The sequence below is a fragment of the Durio zibethinus genome, chromosome 14, assembly GCF_047325235.1.
Source record: "Durio zibethinus cultivar Kanyao isolate XHJ-2024 chromosome 14, ASM4732523v1, whole genome shotgun sequence".
NCBI lineage: Eukaryota > Viridiplantae > Streptophyta > Magnoliopsida > Malvales > Malvaceae > Durio > Durio zibethinus.
In genome coordinates, this window is record NC_143175.1 from 24,271,147 (window position 1) to 24,287,017 (window position 15,871).

A 15,871-nucleotide genomic window follows, 5' to 3' on the forward strand; every position below is an offset into this window, starting at 1 on the left:
GTACAATCCAGCTAATATTGATTTGATTGATATAAATAATGGTATATATAACAACAGTTCCACCTTAATTGCAGCATGTTTTCTTCGCCTTGAGGCAGTGCATGGCCATTGGCCAGAACACAAGTGGACTAATCTACGTTTAATAAATTTAAAAATTTAAATGATGCCATGTATTCTCCATGGCTTAAGGTAGAAAGTTCGGAGCCATCGAGGTGATTGTGATTTTATTCCTCCTAATAATAGAAGAAAAGATTTAGGCTGAGGTGAAGAACATGGTAAACAAATTGCAAAGAAACCCAAAGCGAAACTAGAAATGCTATAAAGAAACTATCTTTAAAGATGATCGCAAATAGCCCTAGTAAAATCAGTTGTTGTTGACGAGCCACCAAGATCAGCAGTTCGATATTTCCCCTCCGCAATTGTGTTGAGAATGGCATTCTGAATCCTATCAGCCTTGTCATGGAGATTTAAGTGGCGCAACATTGTGACCGCACTCAATAATAAAGCAGTTGGATTTGCCAGATTCTAGAAAGTGTCAACCATATAAATAATTAGCCGGTGCCATGGGAAATGAAATTATACTCTGAGAAACGTAGTTAAAAGAGAAGAAAAAGGAACTCAACTGGGGCAATTAAAAAAATGATCATGAAAGGCAAACATGACATTTTGGGTTTTTTATACTCTATACTACCATCAATTCCTCAGGACTATCTTCATGATCTATCACGAGACATCCAGTCTAAACCCTCAACCATTAGTATTTTCTTTGTATCGACTAAAGCATTGCATGACTAACAATCCCTGGACATACCTTCATATATATATATATATATATATATATATATATATTCACAAGTGTTCCCTGTCTAAGCGAAATGAATGGCTCTATAGAAAGAAACGAAGGGCAGATACTCAATAGAGGTCCTAAGATAGATTCGAAGACTAACCTTTCCGGCAATATCAGGTGCTGAACCATGAACAGCTTCAGCAAGCGCTATTCCTCCCTCACCAATATTGCAACTGCAAAAAAATTATATGATTTTAAACCATCTAGAAGTATATTACAATTGATCATTAGGAAGGTGTGGTTACCTTGGTGTTAAGCCCAAGCCTCCAATCAATCCAGCACAAAGGTCACTGATAATGTCACCATAAAGGTTAGGCATCACCAATACATCAAAAAGTGCAGGATTCTTCACAAGCTGCAGGTGGCAAAAAAAATTAATTAGTTCTAGATATCATCTTTCACTTCCATAAATAATGAAATGCAGTTTTGTGCATGTCTAAACAATAACTCCTTTTATCATTAGCCAAATGTAATTTGCTAAAAGTAATATAGGCAGAAAGGTAGCCCCTATAGTAGCTGATTCAAAATCTGACCTCTCCCCGTTCCATAAAAAATGTATGAAAAAAAAAGTAATAAACGCTTATAGGAGGATATCTGTCATACCATCATACAGCAATTGTCTATGACTACTTCCTTGTATGTTATCTCAGGGTATTTCTCTGCAACCTCACGGCAACACTGGAAAAAGAAAAGTAAACCAAATTTAATAAACAGTAACTCTAGAAATTTAATGAAGAACCAGCACACTAGGAATTTGAATTGGCAGACCTTAAGGAAAAGACCATCCGTCTTCTGCATTATATTGGCTTTATGAATTGCAGAAACTCGCTCTCTTCCATGGGTCTTAGCATAGTGAAAAGCATATTCAGCCACCCTCAAGCTTGCCTGACGAGTAATAATCTTGAGACTTTCAACCACACCTCTCACCACCTAGCACCCAAAGCAAAAGCATTACCTCCTCATATCTACAGTGAAGACCCCATTTATCGAATTGCCATAAACCATTAATAAACTTACTTGATGTTCGAGTCCACTGTACTCCCCTTCTGTGTTTTCACGAATAGTGATAAGATTTACATCATCATATCGAGTCTTATATCCCGAGAGGCTATAACATGGCCTGACATTGGCATACAGATTAAGTTCTTTCCTTAGAGTGAGGTTCAAAGACCGATGACCTTTACCAATAGGAGTAGCCATTGGACCTTTCAAGCCTACCCCATTCCTTCTTACTGATTCTAAACTTTCCCAAGTTAGAAAACTCTGAGTTCTTGGATCAATTTGGTCCCCAACATAATGTTCTTCCCATTCAATCGGCACTTCAGCTCCTTTAAAAACCTGAATCACTTAAAATTACTCAGTTTCCACCAAATTTTCACTAAAAGTAAATAGAAAATGGGTTTTGATGATGATGATTTTTATATAAATAATTTTCTAATTATAATTCTATAAGAACAGCTTATTTAAACAAAAAATAGCTACTTTTTGACAGTTTGTGCCTAAATCAAAAGCTTTTTAAAGCAAAAATTTTCAATTTTTTAACGCATAAGATTCAACTCCATTGATACAAATAGAAAGGAATTTAAAAGTCAAGACTTTACCAGAGAAAATTCGATGCAATGGAAATTATAAGACGAGAAAACTTGGAGAGAAGAGGAACCTGTTTGACGGACTCAGCGATCTCGGGGCCGATGCCGTCACCGGGGAAGAGAGTGGCTCGGATGGGAGCGCTGTCGGAAGAGAGAGCTCTGGCTAATGAAAGCGGCGAGCTAGGGTTAGGGTTGGCCCGGGAAAGGATCTGACTGGCTCGTCGTCTCAGGAGCTGCGTCGCCATTGATCCTGTTGGCTGGTCGCGACTTTTCAGTCGTGCTGAATGAAAACCAAATTTAAAAGCTAATATTAAAATTTTGGTTGTTTATCATTTTATAGTTGACCAATGACATAATCCCCACTACCCCATTAAGGCTCAAATGGCCAATCTTAAGCCCATTCAAAGAAAATGCGAATGGGCCAAATGTCCTTCTGAAGAGCTTCAAATGGACTATTGACCTTTTGGGTCTAACGTAGTAATGCTATCAAGCAGAGTAAAATGAAACCACGGTTGCCAAGAGTTAAATATATAGCATATAAATCCACAGAAAATGAAAATCAGTCAGATTCAGTCACCAAATTTCAGTTCAAGCAACTTGCAATTTGGGGAGCAACCTGTGTATCAAAGTTAACAGTGCCAATTGCCAATGGTCCTAGCAGGCTGGCAGGCAGGCAGCAATTGCTTTTCTTACTTTTGGTAAGATAATCCTTCATCTGCCACAAGAGAGTACAAAGTGGCTTCGGAGCTGGACTAGCAGGAATTTGTCATTTAAGTTGGACTCAGACCACGTTTTCTTACCTGAATCAGAATTGAAACAAGAAGGAACGATCAACTATCCTTCGCTCTTCAAACTTTAAAGTTGAAACCCATGTTGAGCTCATTTTGGTTTTGGTTTGAGCAAATTGGCAGAGTGCGGTTGTAGCTGATGTCAGCTTCAGTTAATAACTGAAGCCCTGAACAAGGGCAAATGAGGAAAATCAATGCTCGTCTATGTTTTTGTTTTCCTCTCTGCAAATCTGCCAGCTGCAAATGCACTACTTTCTTCTTTGGAAAACAAATGTGCTTTGGTCTGCTTCACTGCTTCTGGCCTATAGCTTCTGGCCTGTAGGGCTTACATTAGCTGTCTTTGTTTTAAAATCAAAATCTTCGGATATTATATTTTATGAATGTCAATAATGACTTGAGGATTTCCAGTTTCCCGGATCAAAGGACCCGCGGCCCATACATAGCTTAACATTCCAGTAGAAATCTATGTCATGTCATTACTTACTGGAATTATTGATCAAGCCTATCACCTTTCTGGCATTTTTGGTAGCTCAGAATTGTCAAGCATGACGCCTTTGGGACCTAATATAAAAAATATGTGGGGGGTACCTTAATGAAAATATGAAGGGAACCCCATGTGGCTCTTAGGAAAATGCAGTAAGGACGGGGGAAAGATAATGAAAATGAAAAAAATTTAGTTGGTCTTATTACAAGCATTTCTCAACATTTCAAGGATGAAGCTAAGGGTTAATTTTAGTGAAAATATTTAGAGAGATATGAAATGAGAAATAAACATTTTACATATGCATTCATATAATTAACTTCTTTTACAAGGAAAATGAAACAAAAAAGGTGAAAAACAAAGAAAAAGATTGGATAACAAATTTCAAAGATGAAAAATGAAAGCAAACTAGCAGATTGGAAGAGGGGCACCGTTCCATTCCTTAAGACATTCCAGCATTGGATCAATGATCTTCCCTTGGCACATAGCTGTGAACACCTTGTCAAACTCTTCACCAGGTGACTTGACCTTTTCTCCAGTTAGCAGCCCTGTTTCAAGCTCCTCCCTCACGAATTTGTACAGTGGATAAGATCTGCATTCCTTGATCTTGTTAGGAATTACTGCATTTCCATTCTCGAGTGACACCCTTGCATGTTCAACCTCCTTTGGCAAGAGAGCCTTTAATTCTTCTTCAAAAGCTGCGATCTTTTGGAAGATTGAAGTGCTTGCGTTCTTCTCATTCTCACCATTTGTCAATGCATGCTCAACAAGTACTTGCCTCAGTTTTTGCATCAATGGATAGGTAGCACTGCAAGGGTCATCAATATAAGCGAAAACATATTCGCGATCCACAGCTTTGAGTAAATCCTTCTCACAGAATCTTGAAGGATGAAGTTCACCATTGGCACCGGTAGTGAGGATTTTCTTAGCTATCTGGCTCACAGTGCTTTTCACTGTGTTCCTCAAATTCTCTTCCAAGTGCCTCAAATCAATAGCCTGGCAAAGAGCCACCAAGAATGTAGAGGACATAAGCTTCAAGATATCAACAGCCTCTGCAGTTTTTCTTGAAGAGATTAGTCCCAAGGAGTTCACATCTTGGTTATGCTGCTCAGCACTCTGAACATGGTTAGTGACAGGATTAGCTAGGTATTGGAGCTCAGAACAATAGGAAGCCATTGCAATTTCAGCACCCTTGAAACCATAATCCAGACTTGGGTTCCTACCACCAGAGAGGTTTGACGGGAGACCATTGTTGTAGAAATCATTAACAAGTTCAGATAATTGAGCAAACATAAGTTTCCCGATAGCTGCAATAGCCAAACGAGCATTGTCCATCGAGACACCAATTGGGGTACCCTGGAAGTTGCCACCATGTAACGCCTTGTTCCGCGAAACATCGATCAAAGGGTTATCATTGACAGAGTTAATCTCTCTTTCAATTGATTTGGTTGCCATTCTGATGACTTCAATCTGTGGACCAAGCCATTGTGGAGAAGTCCTCAGAGCATAACGATCTTGTTTCGGTTTCTGCAAGGGATCCATTTCATGCAACTTCTTAGCTGCTTTAACATAAGAGCTCCCCTCAAGTATGTGTTCCATTATAGCTGCAGCCTCAATTTGTCCTGGATGGTGCTTCAATTTATGGGTCAAATGGTCGGTGAACTCAGGTTTACCATTCATGACTTCAGCAAAAATTGCTGATAAAATTTCTGATAGAACAGCTAGAATGTTTGCTTCAAAAAGAACCATTGAAGCCATGCCTGAACCAACTGCGGTGCCATTGACTAGAGCAAGGCCTTCCTTAGGCTGCAACACAAAGAACCCAGAATCAATACCAGCTACACGAAAGGCTTCCTGGGCATCAAGGGATTCTCCATTAGGTCCAACGGCCTTGGAATTAGGCCTGCCAGTGAGCAATCCGGCAATGTAGGAAAGAGGAACAAGATCGCCAGATGCAGTAATTGTGCCACGAAGTGGCAAGCATGGGGTGATGTTGTGGTTGAGAAGCTTGGTGATTGCCTCCAGAATCTCAAATCTGATGCCAGAGTATCCCTGGAGAAGAGTGTTGATCCTAACAAGCATAGCTGCTCTAGTTGTTGAGTGAGGAAGCGTGTGGCATGACTCAGTTCCATTGCCAAAGATCCCAGCATTCAAGAACCTGGAGCAACAAACAGATTTAATTATAACTGTGATTTGAAAAATTATAGTTAAATTAATTGATCTGTTTTGACTAAAACTTTCTAATCTAAAAGAAACAGACTGTGGTCTTGGTCAAATTTTATCCAGTTCCCTATTCACCATGAATGATAGCCATGAATTGCCCTCTGGTAGGGGCACTTTGACTGTTCATGATCATTTGAAACTTTTTAATAAAACCAAATGATTATTCTAACCACTATTTGACATGTAATAGTTTTTATTTTTTAATTTAGAAAATATTTTTGACCTTTCATAGTTTATTTTAACTTTATAAAATTTTTTATTTATTACACTTAACTCGGTTGTAATTCAGCTCACCAGCCGAGTCAACTCAACTGCGGTCCCTTTTGGACTACTTCCACGAAGTTAAATGATTTTGAGTTTTGACTCGATCCCAGAAAACTAGTCCTGTGGCCTTACTACAATGCTACGAGTTTAGAACTGAGTCAAATCGAACGGTTGAACTCGGTTATGCAACTTCCAGAGTTGCATGACGTATTTCCAGTTTACAGTTTGTTGTTAAATCGGTAGTTTTAAAAAGTTTAAGACTTACCTAATGAGCTCTTTTTGAAGGGCAGCTCCTTCCTTGGTTCTTCGCTGAGAAGTAGCACCAAAACCGGTAGTAACACCATAGCTGTCAGTGCCCTTGTTCATGCCATCAATGACCCAATCAGCACTAGCCTTAACGCCAGCCCTTGCATCCTCGGAAAGCTCAACCTCGACACCCAAGTCACGTGTAGCAATGGCTGCAACTTGAGAAATTGTCAAGGTCTCACCACCAAGCTTCACCAAAGGCTTCCTATGCTCAGCCACCATGCGTTTCACTTCATCCAAATGACTTCCCTTGAGTGACTCAGCTGCAACACCCCAGTTCAAAGGGTCGACGACATCACCCTTTGTAGCAGTAGCAGTCGTGCAAAAACTCTCCAAAGACCCGCTTTGGTTACCATTTTGAGTGATCGTCTCCATTTTAAATTAAACAAGAGAAAAAGAATCGATCGAAATGAAGAATGACCCAGAAAAGAATTTGAAATTCTTAATTCACAAATGTGTGTTCGTATATGCGTGTGTGTGTTTTTTTTTATTGTTCTAATTGAAAGAAGGAAAGAGAGGGATCAGCTGAGGGGAGTTTTCCTTTCGTTTCCTTCCTGAGGAGAGAATGAAAGAAAGGTGGCTTAAATAGAGAAGGGAGGGGGGTTAGTGAGCGAGTTGGTGGGTGAGCTTTTGGGTTGGTTGAGATTGAAGAAGGGCCGTTGATTAAGAAATGATCAAAGGGTTGAAAGCATAAACTTGGATCATCGAGAAGACTACTTAAGAAAGGTAAAAATTTGACCGGTGAAAGTGGTGGTGGCGGGTGAGGAATGGATGTGGTTGGTGAGACATGAGTAGGAAATGCTTCAATGCATGTTTGAAACCTTATAGTCTCCTCCACGGCCCACCCCACCACCGCCACAATGGGTAGGTCACGTTGCATTATGTCCTTTAAATTATTCCAATAACCATGCCAAATATACGTAACACCAACTCCTTTTAGGTAGGACCTTTTCTTTAATCAGCAAAATTATATTAATTTTGACTACATCTCATTGATATTCATGGGTTACATATTTGTTCGGATCTTAAAAATAACAGAAATAGAATAGATAAATTAATTTTTCGCCAACATCTTAGGCAGCTGATGCTTTTGCAGCTAGCCCACTGTAATGCCGGTTGCTCACCAACATTTGCTTTAATTCTTTGGGAAAATAACTTTTAATAATATTAACTATGCATTTTTTATATTAAAAAATTTTGGTGAGAGAAAGTTACACATCCCATTAGCAGTGTATACCATAAATTTTAATAATAATTTATATTAAATTTATAAATTATTTATAAAAATAATAATTAATAATATAAATTGAATGTAAATTATCGTTTTTTTAATTGTTTATCCTATACAATTTATACAATTTAAAATGAAAATTATGTAGCACTCGAAAATCATATATATATATATATATATGTGTGTCATAACCCATGTTTATTTTCAATTATCCTCTCTTAAAACAAATGCAATCTTAGGTAAACTCCATTTTTGGTTGAATTATGGGTAACATTTTGATCCGTTCAATCTAAGCTTATTGCAAGCCACATACAATTTCAAGTACTGATGGTGTAATTATAATAATATATAATATATATGTAAGGGGCAAAAAAAACCTAGTTCTAGACTGAGCCCAGCTAATATAAAATAGACGGCAAAATTTACCGTCCTGTGGACCAATCCTTACTTTTTTGTTCATTTAAGAAAAAAAAATTCAATTGATAAATTATTTAATTTTTTAAATTAAGATAAGATATATTATATTTAATAATTTAAAATAAATTATTATAAATTATATATTTAAAATAATTTCAATAAATAATTATCAAAAAAATTCAAACTCAAAATTTTTTCGTCGAATGAGACAAATCTAACCCAAAATCATTCTTTCTAAAATTATGCAAAATTAAATTCTTTAACACTAAGGTATTAGTTATTAGAAATATGCAATAATACTCTGTTTTTCAATCAAAATGTAATTATCCTCTCAATTAGCAGCTAAAACCCATTTTTTAAGGCTTTATTACTTGGTTATTTAAATTTAAATAAAAATTTAACTTAAATAATTCATCTATCTCTTTAAAAAAAATAAATTTCAAAAAAATAAAGGTACAATTTTTACACTTTTAAGTTGTAAGTTTTAAAGCATCAATTAATGAATTAATTGTCATCATGAGCTTAATATATACTTTTTCTTTTTTGGTCTTAAAGGAGAAGAATTTAATTAAGCAGTTAAAATTTTAAAACTCCAAAATAAATACCTTGAGTTTTAATTTTGAAAAAAAAGTTTATAAAATAAAAAATAACCTCTCCTTGTATGAAAAAGAAAATTGAGGTTAATCATATTTTTATATGATGACACCAACAGTTATATGGGGTTGGTGGTATACTTTTTTCAACAAAGGTGTCCTTTTTTGAGCTTATTTTTTTTCAAACTTCACCAACTTGCTTTTGTCCCCCCAAAATATGTCACCAACCCCCTTTGTGGTCCTTTTTAATTTTCAATAATATTTCATTTTTAAAATTTTTTTCTGTGATTATTGGTAATATTTTATGATCATCTTATCCAAGTAATTAATAAATTTTATAAATTTTTTTGTTTTTTTATTTTTATTTTTTGGGTGTGGGTTGGTAAGTTTTTCCTTGTCATCTTCTCTCACAGTCAGGTTTAAGCATTAAATCATCAACACATTCACGTGTGACTAATATTTTTCAACTGTTCTTAAGTTTTTCTCTTTGAAGTACTGTTTTCAGCTCAATAGTCAAGATGTTGAAATTTGTGGAAAAATTAAGTTGAAAATACATATGGTGATGATTTTATTTTAATTTAGTATTCTCTTAAATTGGCTAAACCAGTCAAATTGTAGCCAAATTTTCTATACATTTTAATCTTTAAAATTATTTCCTTAATATAACAAGCTATTTTAATTTTTCCGAATTAATTTTATAGAAAAATAAAAAATAAATATTGTTATATTTGTTGAATACAAAATCACCAAATATTTAATAAAAAAAAACGTTTGCAGACTTTTCCAACCACTTTCTTGCCAAGTTGGTGTGAATCGAAAAGGGATTTGTGCTTATAAATTAAAGTTGCCAAATTTGAAACAAAATTAAATAGAAATAAATAAGCAAAAAGGTTAGATCAAACATTGTTTGTTGAGCTAACAATACTCTTGCTTGAAACAATCTTCCACCTTTAATGGTAGGTAAAAAGAAAGAAGCTCAGCTAAAAGAAAATATCATACATTGATCTATTCGTTTCATATTTTGATTTTTCTTTCCTCTTCACTTTTCCATTAGCTCATCACTTCAATTTTACATTTTTAAGCAAAACCCATATATATATATATATATTTTTTTATTTTTTTTTCCTTTTGTCATCTCATATTAATTGATGATTAACCATAGCGAAAAAGTTTGATAGCAGACCTCACATCCCACCTACCCCTTTGGCCTTCGAGCAAGGAGTCCCATTCCACACGCCAATTTGGCTACAGAACTGATATCAAAACGCCACAGATTTTTTTAGTTTTCGCCGTTAATCCCACATTGAAAAATATAAGAATATGATATAAAAAATTTAAATTTAAATTTATGAAATAATTTTTATAAAATAAAAACGTGAAATTTTTGAATAAAAATAAATAATTCCTTATTGATTGAATGCAAATTTTCATATTTTCTCTTACAAACAGCTGAGGATAAAGAAAAAAAAAATGAAAATGATATTTTTTACGTGTAATATTACATAAATATATAAGAGCAATTTCAGTATTGATTCACTTAAGAAACAAAATGTACTTATGATCAACACATTGAACAAGGTAGACATGTTTATGACATTAAATATTTCAATTGGAGCAAACTTACGTGTAATATTTTTTTTAACATAAAATTTGAGTTAAAGCAAAATGTATTACATTTTACAGAAATTATGCATTCAAGAGTAGCATTAACAGAAAATAAAAATAAAAATAAAAACTCCAATAAGATTCAAATTCAAAAGTACTTATATACTCTTATGTCAAGACAATCAAATTTACCTACGTTGCACATGCTATAATTTGGCAATCTTATTAGTAAGCAAGATGCAAATTTTGCTGTTTCTAGCCTAAGTGGTAAGTGACCATTTAATTTTATAAAATGAGAAGATCCATATATGTCCCATGACAAAGACTGAAAAACTAGCTGGTAATTGCTAAGTTGCTGTCTTACATGAAAAAAAAAAAAAAGTGGTAGGTTTGGAAGTTGCGGTTCATCTGACCTGGGCGTAGGTGCCAGCTGCTAGGTAGCTCCTGATCCATACTTCAAAGTTCGATCTGTACGGGTTGTTTACTTCATTTAAGACTGTATGACAACATTTCCATGGCTACAAATTAAGTTAATTTGCTTCATCTCCATAAGTCCTCATATTTGAGATGTACGGTCAATTATAAAGTTGCAACAGTCGATACGATGAACAGCTGCAAATTTCTAATTTTCTTTTTTTGAGAATCTTTGACCTAGCATTTTTTACTTAACAAATGTGATACAAGTTTGAAATGGTCGTAGCTTGTTTTGCATATATATTTATATATGTAGCACACCAATTTTGCCCATCAAATGTTGTTTAGGAGAATTAAAAACTGAGAAACCAGCATTTATCTATGACTCCAAATATAAAACCATATCTTTAACTGGAATGGATAATGAACCTCTTATCATAGTTTTAATGTCAACCTAATCAGGCTTTTTTTTTTTTAACTTGAAATTGTCGGTCATAATTGAATCTTAATTATTGAAATTATTGCGTTTATTGAATAGAGGTACTACCGATATCCGATCAAACATGTTTTCATCACCTTAATTATAATTCAAATAGTTAAGGAGCATTTCTTTTGCTTTTTTTTTTTTAATTCATTATCTTATTCATACAGGTCTGATGTTTATTTAGAACTGAGAAACATTATTACACAGTGGTGGAATTGACTTGTCACCACTCACAGTTTCAGACTCATATCTCAAATATATAGGTAGGGTTACGGATCAGGAGAAGAGTGAAATCGGGACAGTTGAAATTAAGAGGGAGGACCCGTGAATAATTAAAAGCTTGGGGCAAAGATGTCGATATGAAGTTTTGAAAGTGAAGTTTGTTAGAAAAAATACATAAAAAAAAAAAAAATAATAATATAAAAAAATTTTGATTTTAAGACGTAAAAATATTTTTTTTAAAGATAATTATGCTTTTAGAATATAATAAAATCTCAAATTCTTTAATTAAAAATAGTAAAAATATTATATTGAAAGATTTATTTCTAATAAATTAATAAATATAAATTTTTATTCAAATGGTTAATATTTTTTATATAATCTTACCTTTATGAATAATAATATATTTATATTTAAATAGTTATGATCATTTGTCATATAATAATTATTTTTATTCAAATATAATTATTTAAAATATGAATAAAATTAATACAAAAATTAACTTTACTCATCAATAATTAAATTTTTTTATTCAATGTGGGATGCACCATATTGTAAACTACCAACAATCTCTCACTAGTTTGGAATGTCGGTATTTAATTTTTAACCTTTCACACAAATAAATATTATGAATACAATAAGGTATCTCTTGATTTAAACCTTCAATTAGTGTATATATCTTAAAATTCTAACGAAGTTGATGGTGTCCGCAATTAAACCTCAACTCCTAGTATTAGAATTGAAGATATAACACACATAATACTTATTTGTTCTTTTATTAGATGTTTATAACCGTTTTTAGCACTATTATAGCCATGTACTTATCCTATTTATAAACATTTACCAGAAAGATTTTAATTTTTTTTGTTAAAGCAACACCACTTTTATGTTTATATATGTAGGGTTTCGATTATGTTTTCATTGCTTTAGAGATTTATAACTCTATTAGGAGTATAAAACTCATTCTCTCTATGTAATGAATCACACTAGTTTTTAAAATTTGAATAGATTTTACTAATGCTTAACAGATACATAACAATAACTTATTTTTACTGATTAAACTTTATAATTAGAGGTTACTAATTTAAAGTTGGGTTTCCATTATTGGCGTTTAATAGTAAGGGTTTAAATCAATTTTACTTATATTACCACTAACAAAATATTTTTGAATTCAATATTTTTTATGGTAATTACCCTCACTTGAGATTTAATCTCTAATATAATCATTTTAAACTAATATGTCTAAACTTTTCATTTTACATATCATTTATATGTGTCAGATATTATTGCCTCATTCTTATTATTTTAAGAAATAGTTAGTTTTGATTGTAGCTACAACTCTATACTTATTAATTTCATCCACTCTATTTCTATACTTTTATACATCTTTAATACAATTATACTTCTAGTACAACTGGATAAACTCAATGAATAAATCAAATAATTTTAGTCCTTTTAAGATTTTTAAAAACTATTTTATGATTTTACTTTAATAAGTGTCTAAACTTATTAGCTTGTATAATTTGCTCATAAAATTATACTAAAATCTTACAACAATATGATGGTAATTTTTATTTTGTTATTCTTATCACCCCCACCATGTGCAAGTATGCATTCTTTTATTAAAAAATGTCTCATTAATTATCAAGATATCATATATACTTAATCAAATTATCATTTCATTTATCTTTTCACTATTTTGTTGGGGTTTTTTTTTTTTTTAAGTAAAAAGCCTCCAAATCAACTTTTAGTGAAAGATAACTGACAAATATCTTAATATTTCTATAAATGTTCCAAAACTATACTTTAACTCAATATAAGAGTTTACATCAATAAACAAATTTAAAATATAACCATGTTTCTATAATCTTTTTTTAAGACTTTTTATGTGAATTCATAAATATTAATATGAATCTATTCCATCATGGACATTATTAATAATTCTTATTACTATGGACAAAACCATTTCCATCATCCAAACAAATCAAATAGCATTTCTTTTACTATTTTTTATATTCACAAGATCTTTGAATTACTCAAAGCTTCCAAAATAAATATACTTTAAAAATTTCACTATATAAAACTATTAATGATAAATTATTTGTACAATTAATGAATTAGACTATATACATAACAAAAAACTATCACAGTATGATCAAGATTGTGGTATCAATTTTGGCTTATAGCCATTCTAAGCCAACCATAATAATCCACATCATATCTACAAATTATGTATATTTGACTATTGAAGTTATCTCATTTATGGTGATGGCTTTGAATAAAAACCAACTATCTCAAATGTTATTATGAGTTTCCAATGCATATATTAATTGCCCAATAACCAATTCCAAATTCATGACTATTGAAACCTTTAAACTTATTTCAAAATTTTATGAGAACTTTATTTCTCTACTATTATGTGGCTTATATATCTTTATTATTTACTATTTTTAATTAATCATAACATTTTCAGATATATAATAAATTTAAATTTTACTAAAATGACCAATATGCCTATGTATAATAAGAGTACATAGTATATTTAACTTCAATTTCAAATTTTTTCACAATCATTTTGTGATCAATATGTTCATATCTAGATCACCATATCAACACAAGTTATGAAACATGAATCCAAAGAATCATTTTCATAAAATAGTATAAATAATAATTATAATATAAGTTCTACTCATATTTCATTAAAAAACTTGTGATGAATTTGCATTGGTTAAATTATTAATTGGCTAACTCCAAAGCCTGTGGCTTTCACAAACCACTATTATTATCTAAGATCATATTTAATATGGTGTATAACTAGCCACATCCTTGTCATTGTCATGAAACTATTGAAAATTTCAAAAACTTATTCACTTTTCATTTTAACAGCTTGTAAAAGGTTATTTTTTCGAGTATAAGAAGCAAAAATATATTCATTGTCTTTAAAAAATAATGTGTTAATTGAATGATAGTATTCTATCTCTATAGTCCATATTTTTCTTATATGTATAAGAAAGAAAATTTCATTCCATTCAATTCATTTTCATAATATATGGCAAACTGTACCAATGTTCACCATGCCATCGCAAAATGTAATTAAACACATACATGTATTGATACCTTTAAACATTGATGAGCATCTTTCAAAATGTTAGTAACTGAAAAATGCTTCAATATTTTTAATGACATTCCTTTTCTTTTAATCAATATCCTGTATGCAAAAAACAAAAATGCTTTTGCGTAACCATTGATTAACTCTTTGATGACTATTTATGATTTTTACTTTATGATTGTTTACAAAAAATTTTATTTTGTAAAATCATTTCTAGTATAATACACCCAGCAGGCAAAACACATGTCACATTGCCCATGTTTCTGATAATAACAATTATTTGGTTTATTGTCCACCAATTAATCCATAAAACACCATATTTTAATAATAATTATTTATATGCATCAATTTAATTTTAATTAGTTTTCATAAAAATTGAACACTAGTTAAAATTTATACCAATAATAAATTAAAAAAAATCAACCTTTAATTTATAAACAACCAACAAAGATAGAATCATACAAATAGTTTGACTCAACTTATTATCCTAATTTTGGTGCCATAATTTAAAATTAAAACTAATATTGCAACAAAATCTTATTTTCGACGTATATTCTCCACTTACATCTAATTTTTTATGGTAAATTCTGTAAACACCATTTTAGTTTTTTATTATTATATTTTTTTCTTTCTTTTTTATTTTTTTATTTTTTCTTCTTCTTCTTCTTTCCTTATCCAGTTCAGTTTGACAGCTATGAGTGCATTAAATACACCATTACCAAAAGTCCAAAATCACGATCGATCACCACCGACAGCCGTCTGGCACACTGCCTAACTTGACAGCGTGGATTTTAGGTTAAAAATCTGGGCATTAAATACACCATTACCAAAAGTCCAAAATCACGATCGATCACCACCGACAGCCGTCTGGCACACTGCCTAACTTGACAGCGTGGATTTTAGGTTAAAAATCTGGGATTTGAATCTCAAAAAATCTAAAATTTGAATCTCATAAAGCTCTATAAATAGAACTTGTTACCTACAAGAAAAGAAGCGATGATCGATTAAAAAAAGAAAGGAGGAGATCCTGTAAAAAAAGTAAAAAAAAATTTTTCTTACCTGAATCGGACTGGTCAACGGTCTGGTCAACAAGGGTCTTATTGGATCGGTGACTTGGTCCGATCTGGTTCTATTTGACGATTCAGTTGGATCGATCAGAAGTTGAAGGAGACGTGGATCATTGGGTCAGTTGCGCGACCCTGAGTTGGGTCGACGGGTTGAAGCACGAATCCCGGGTGCTTAAAATGGCATCATTTTGGGTCTTTATTGAAATGACGTCGTTTTGGTTTTGGCAATTTATA

General features: G+C 32.3%; 2 protein-coding genes across 2 annotated transcripts; both read right to left on the reverse strand.

The window, feature by feature from the left end:
- Window position 1: 1 nt before the first annotated feature.
- LOC111293941 (isocitrate dehydrogenase [NAD] catalytic subunit 5, mitochondrial) lies at window positions 2-2,742 on the reverse strand. The gene is made up of 7 exons (XM_022887017.2): window positions 2,508-2,742; window positions 1,865-2,185; window positions 1,616-1,777; window positions 1,451-1,525; window positions 1,093-1,202; window positions 948-1,020; window positions 2-525 (listed from the first exon to the last, which is right to left on the reverse strand). Exons 1-7 carry the CDS (start codon window positions 2,679-2,681, stop codon window positions 334-336), a joined length of 1,107 nt encoding a protein of 368 aa, XP_022742752.1. The 5' UTR covers window positions 2,682-2,742; the 3' UTR covers window positions 2-333.
- Window positions 2,743-3,985: 1,243 nt separating this feature from the next.
- On the reverse strand, window positions 3,986-7,054 carry LOC111295400 (phenylalanine ammonia-lyase-like). The gene is made up of 2 exons (XM_022888871.2): window positions 6,458-7,054; window positions 3,986-5,863 (listed from the first exon to the last, which is right to left on the reverse strand). Exons 1-2 carry the CDS (start codon window positions 6,871-6,873, stop codon window positions 4,114-4,116), a joined length of 2,166 nt encoding a protein of 721 aa, XP_022744606.1. The 5' UTR covers window positions 6,874-7,054; the 3' UTR covers window positions 3,986-4,113.
- Window positions 7,055-15,871: the final 8,817 nt, after the last annotated feature.

Coding starts and splice junctions, on each gene's coding strand:
- LOC111295400 (XM_022888871.2), bottom strand. CDS start 6,873: ATGGAGACGATCACTCAAAATGGTAACCAAAGCGGGTCTTTGGAGAGT. Junction 5,864..6,457: donor CTTCAAAAAGAGCTCATTAG/GTAAGTCTTAAA, acceptor TTGTTGCTCCAG/GTTCTTGAATGCTGGGATCT.
- LOC111293941 (XM_022887017.2), bottom strand. CDS start 2,681: ATGGCGACGCAGCTCCTGAGACGACGAGCCAGTCAGATCCTTTCCCGG. Junction 1,778..1,864: donor ACAGTGGACTCGAACATCAA/GTAAGTTTATTA, acceptor TTTGGGTGCTAG/GTGGTGAGAGGTGTGGTTGA. Junction 1,021..1,092: donor GGCTTGGGCTTAACACCAAG/GTAACCACACCT, acceptor ATTTTTTTGCAG/TTGCAATATTGGTGAGGGAG.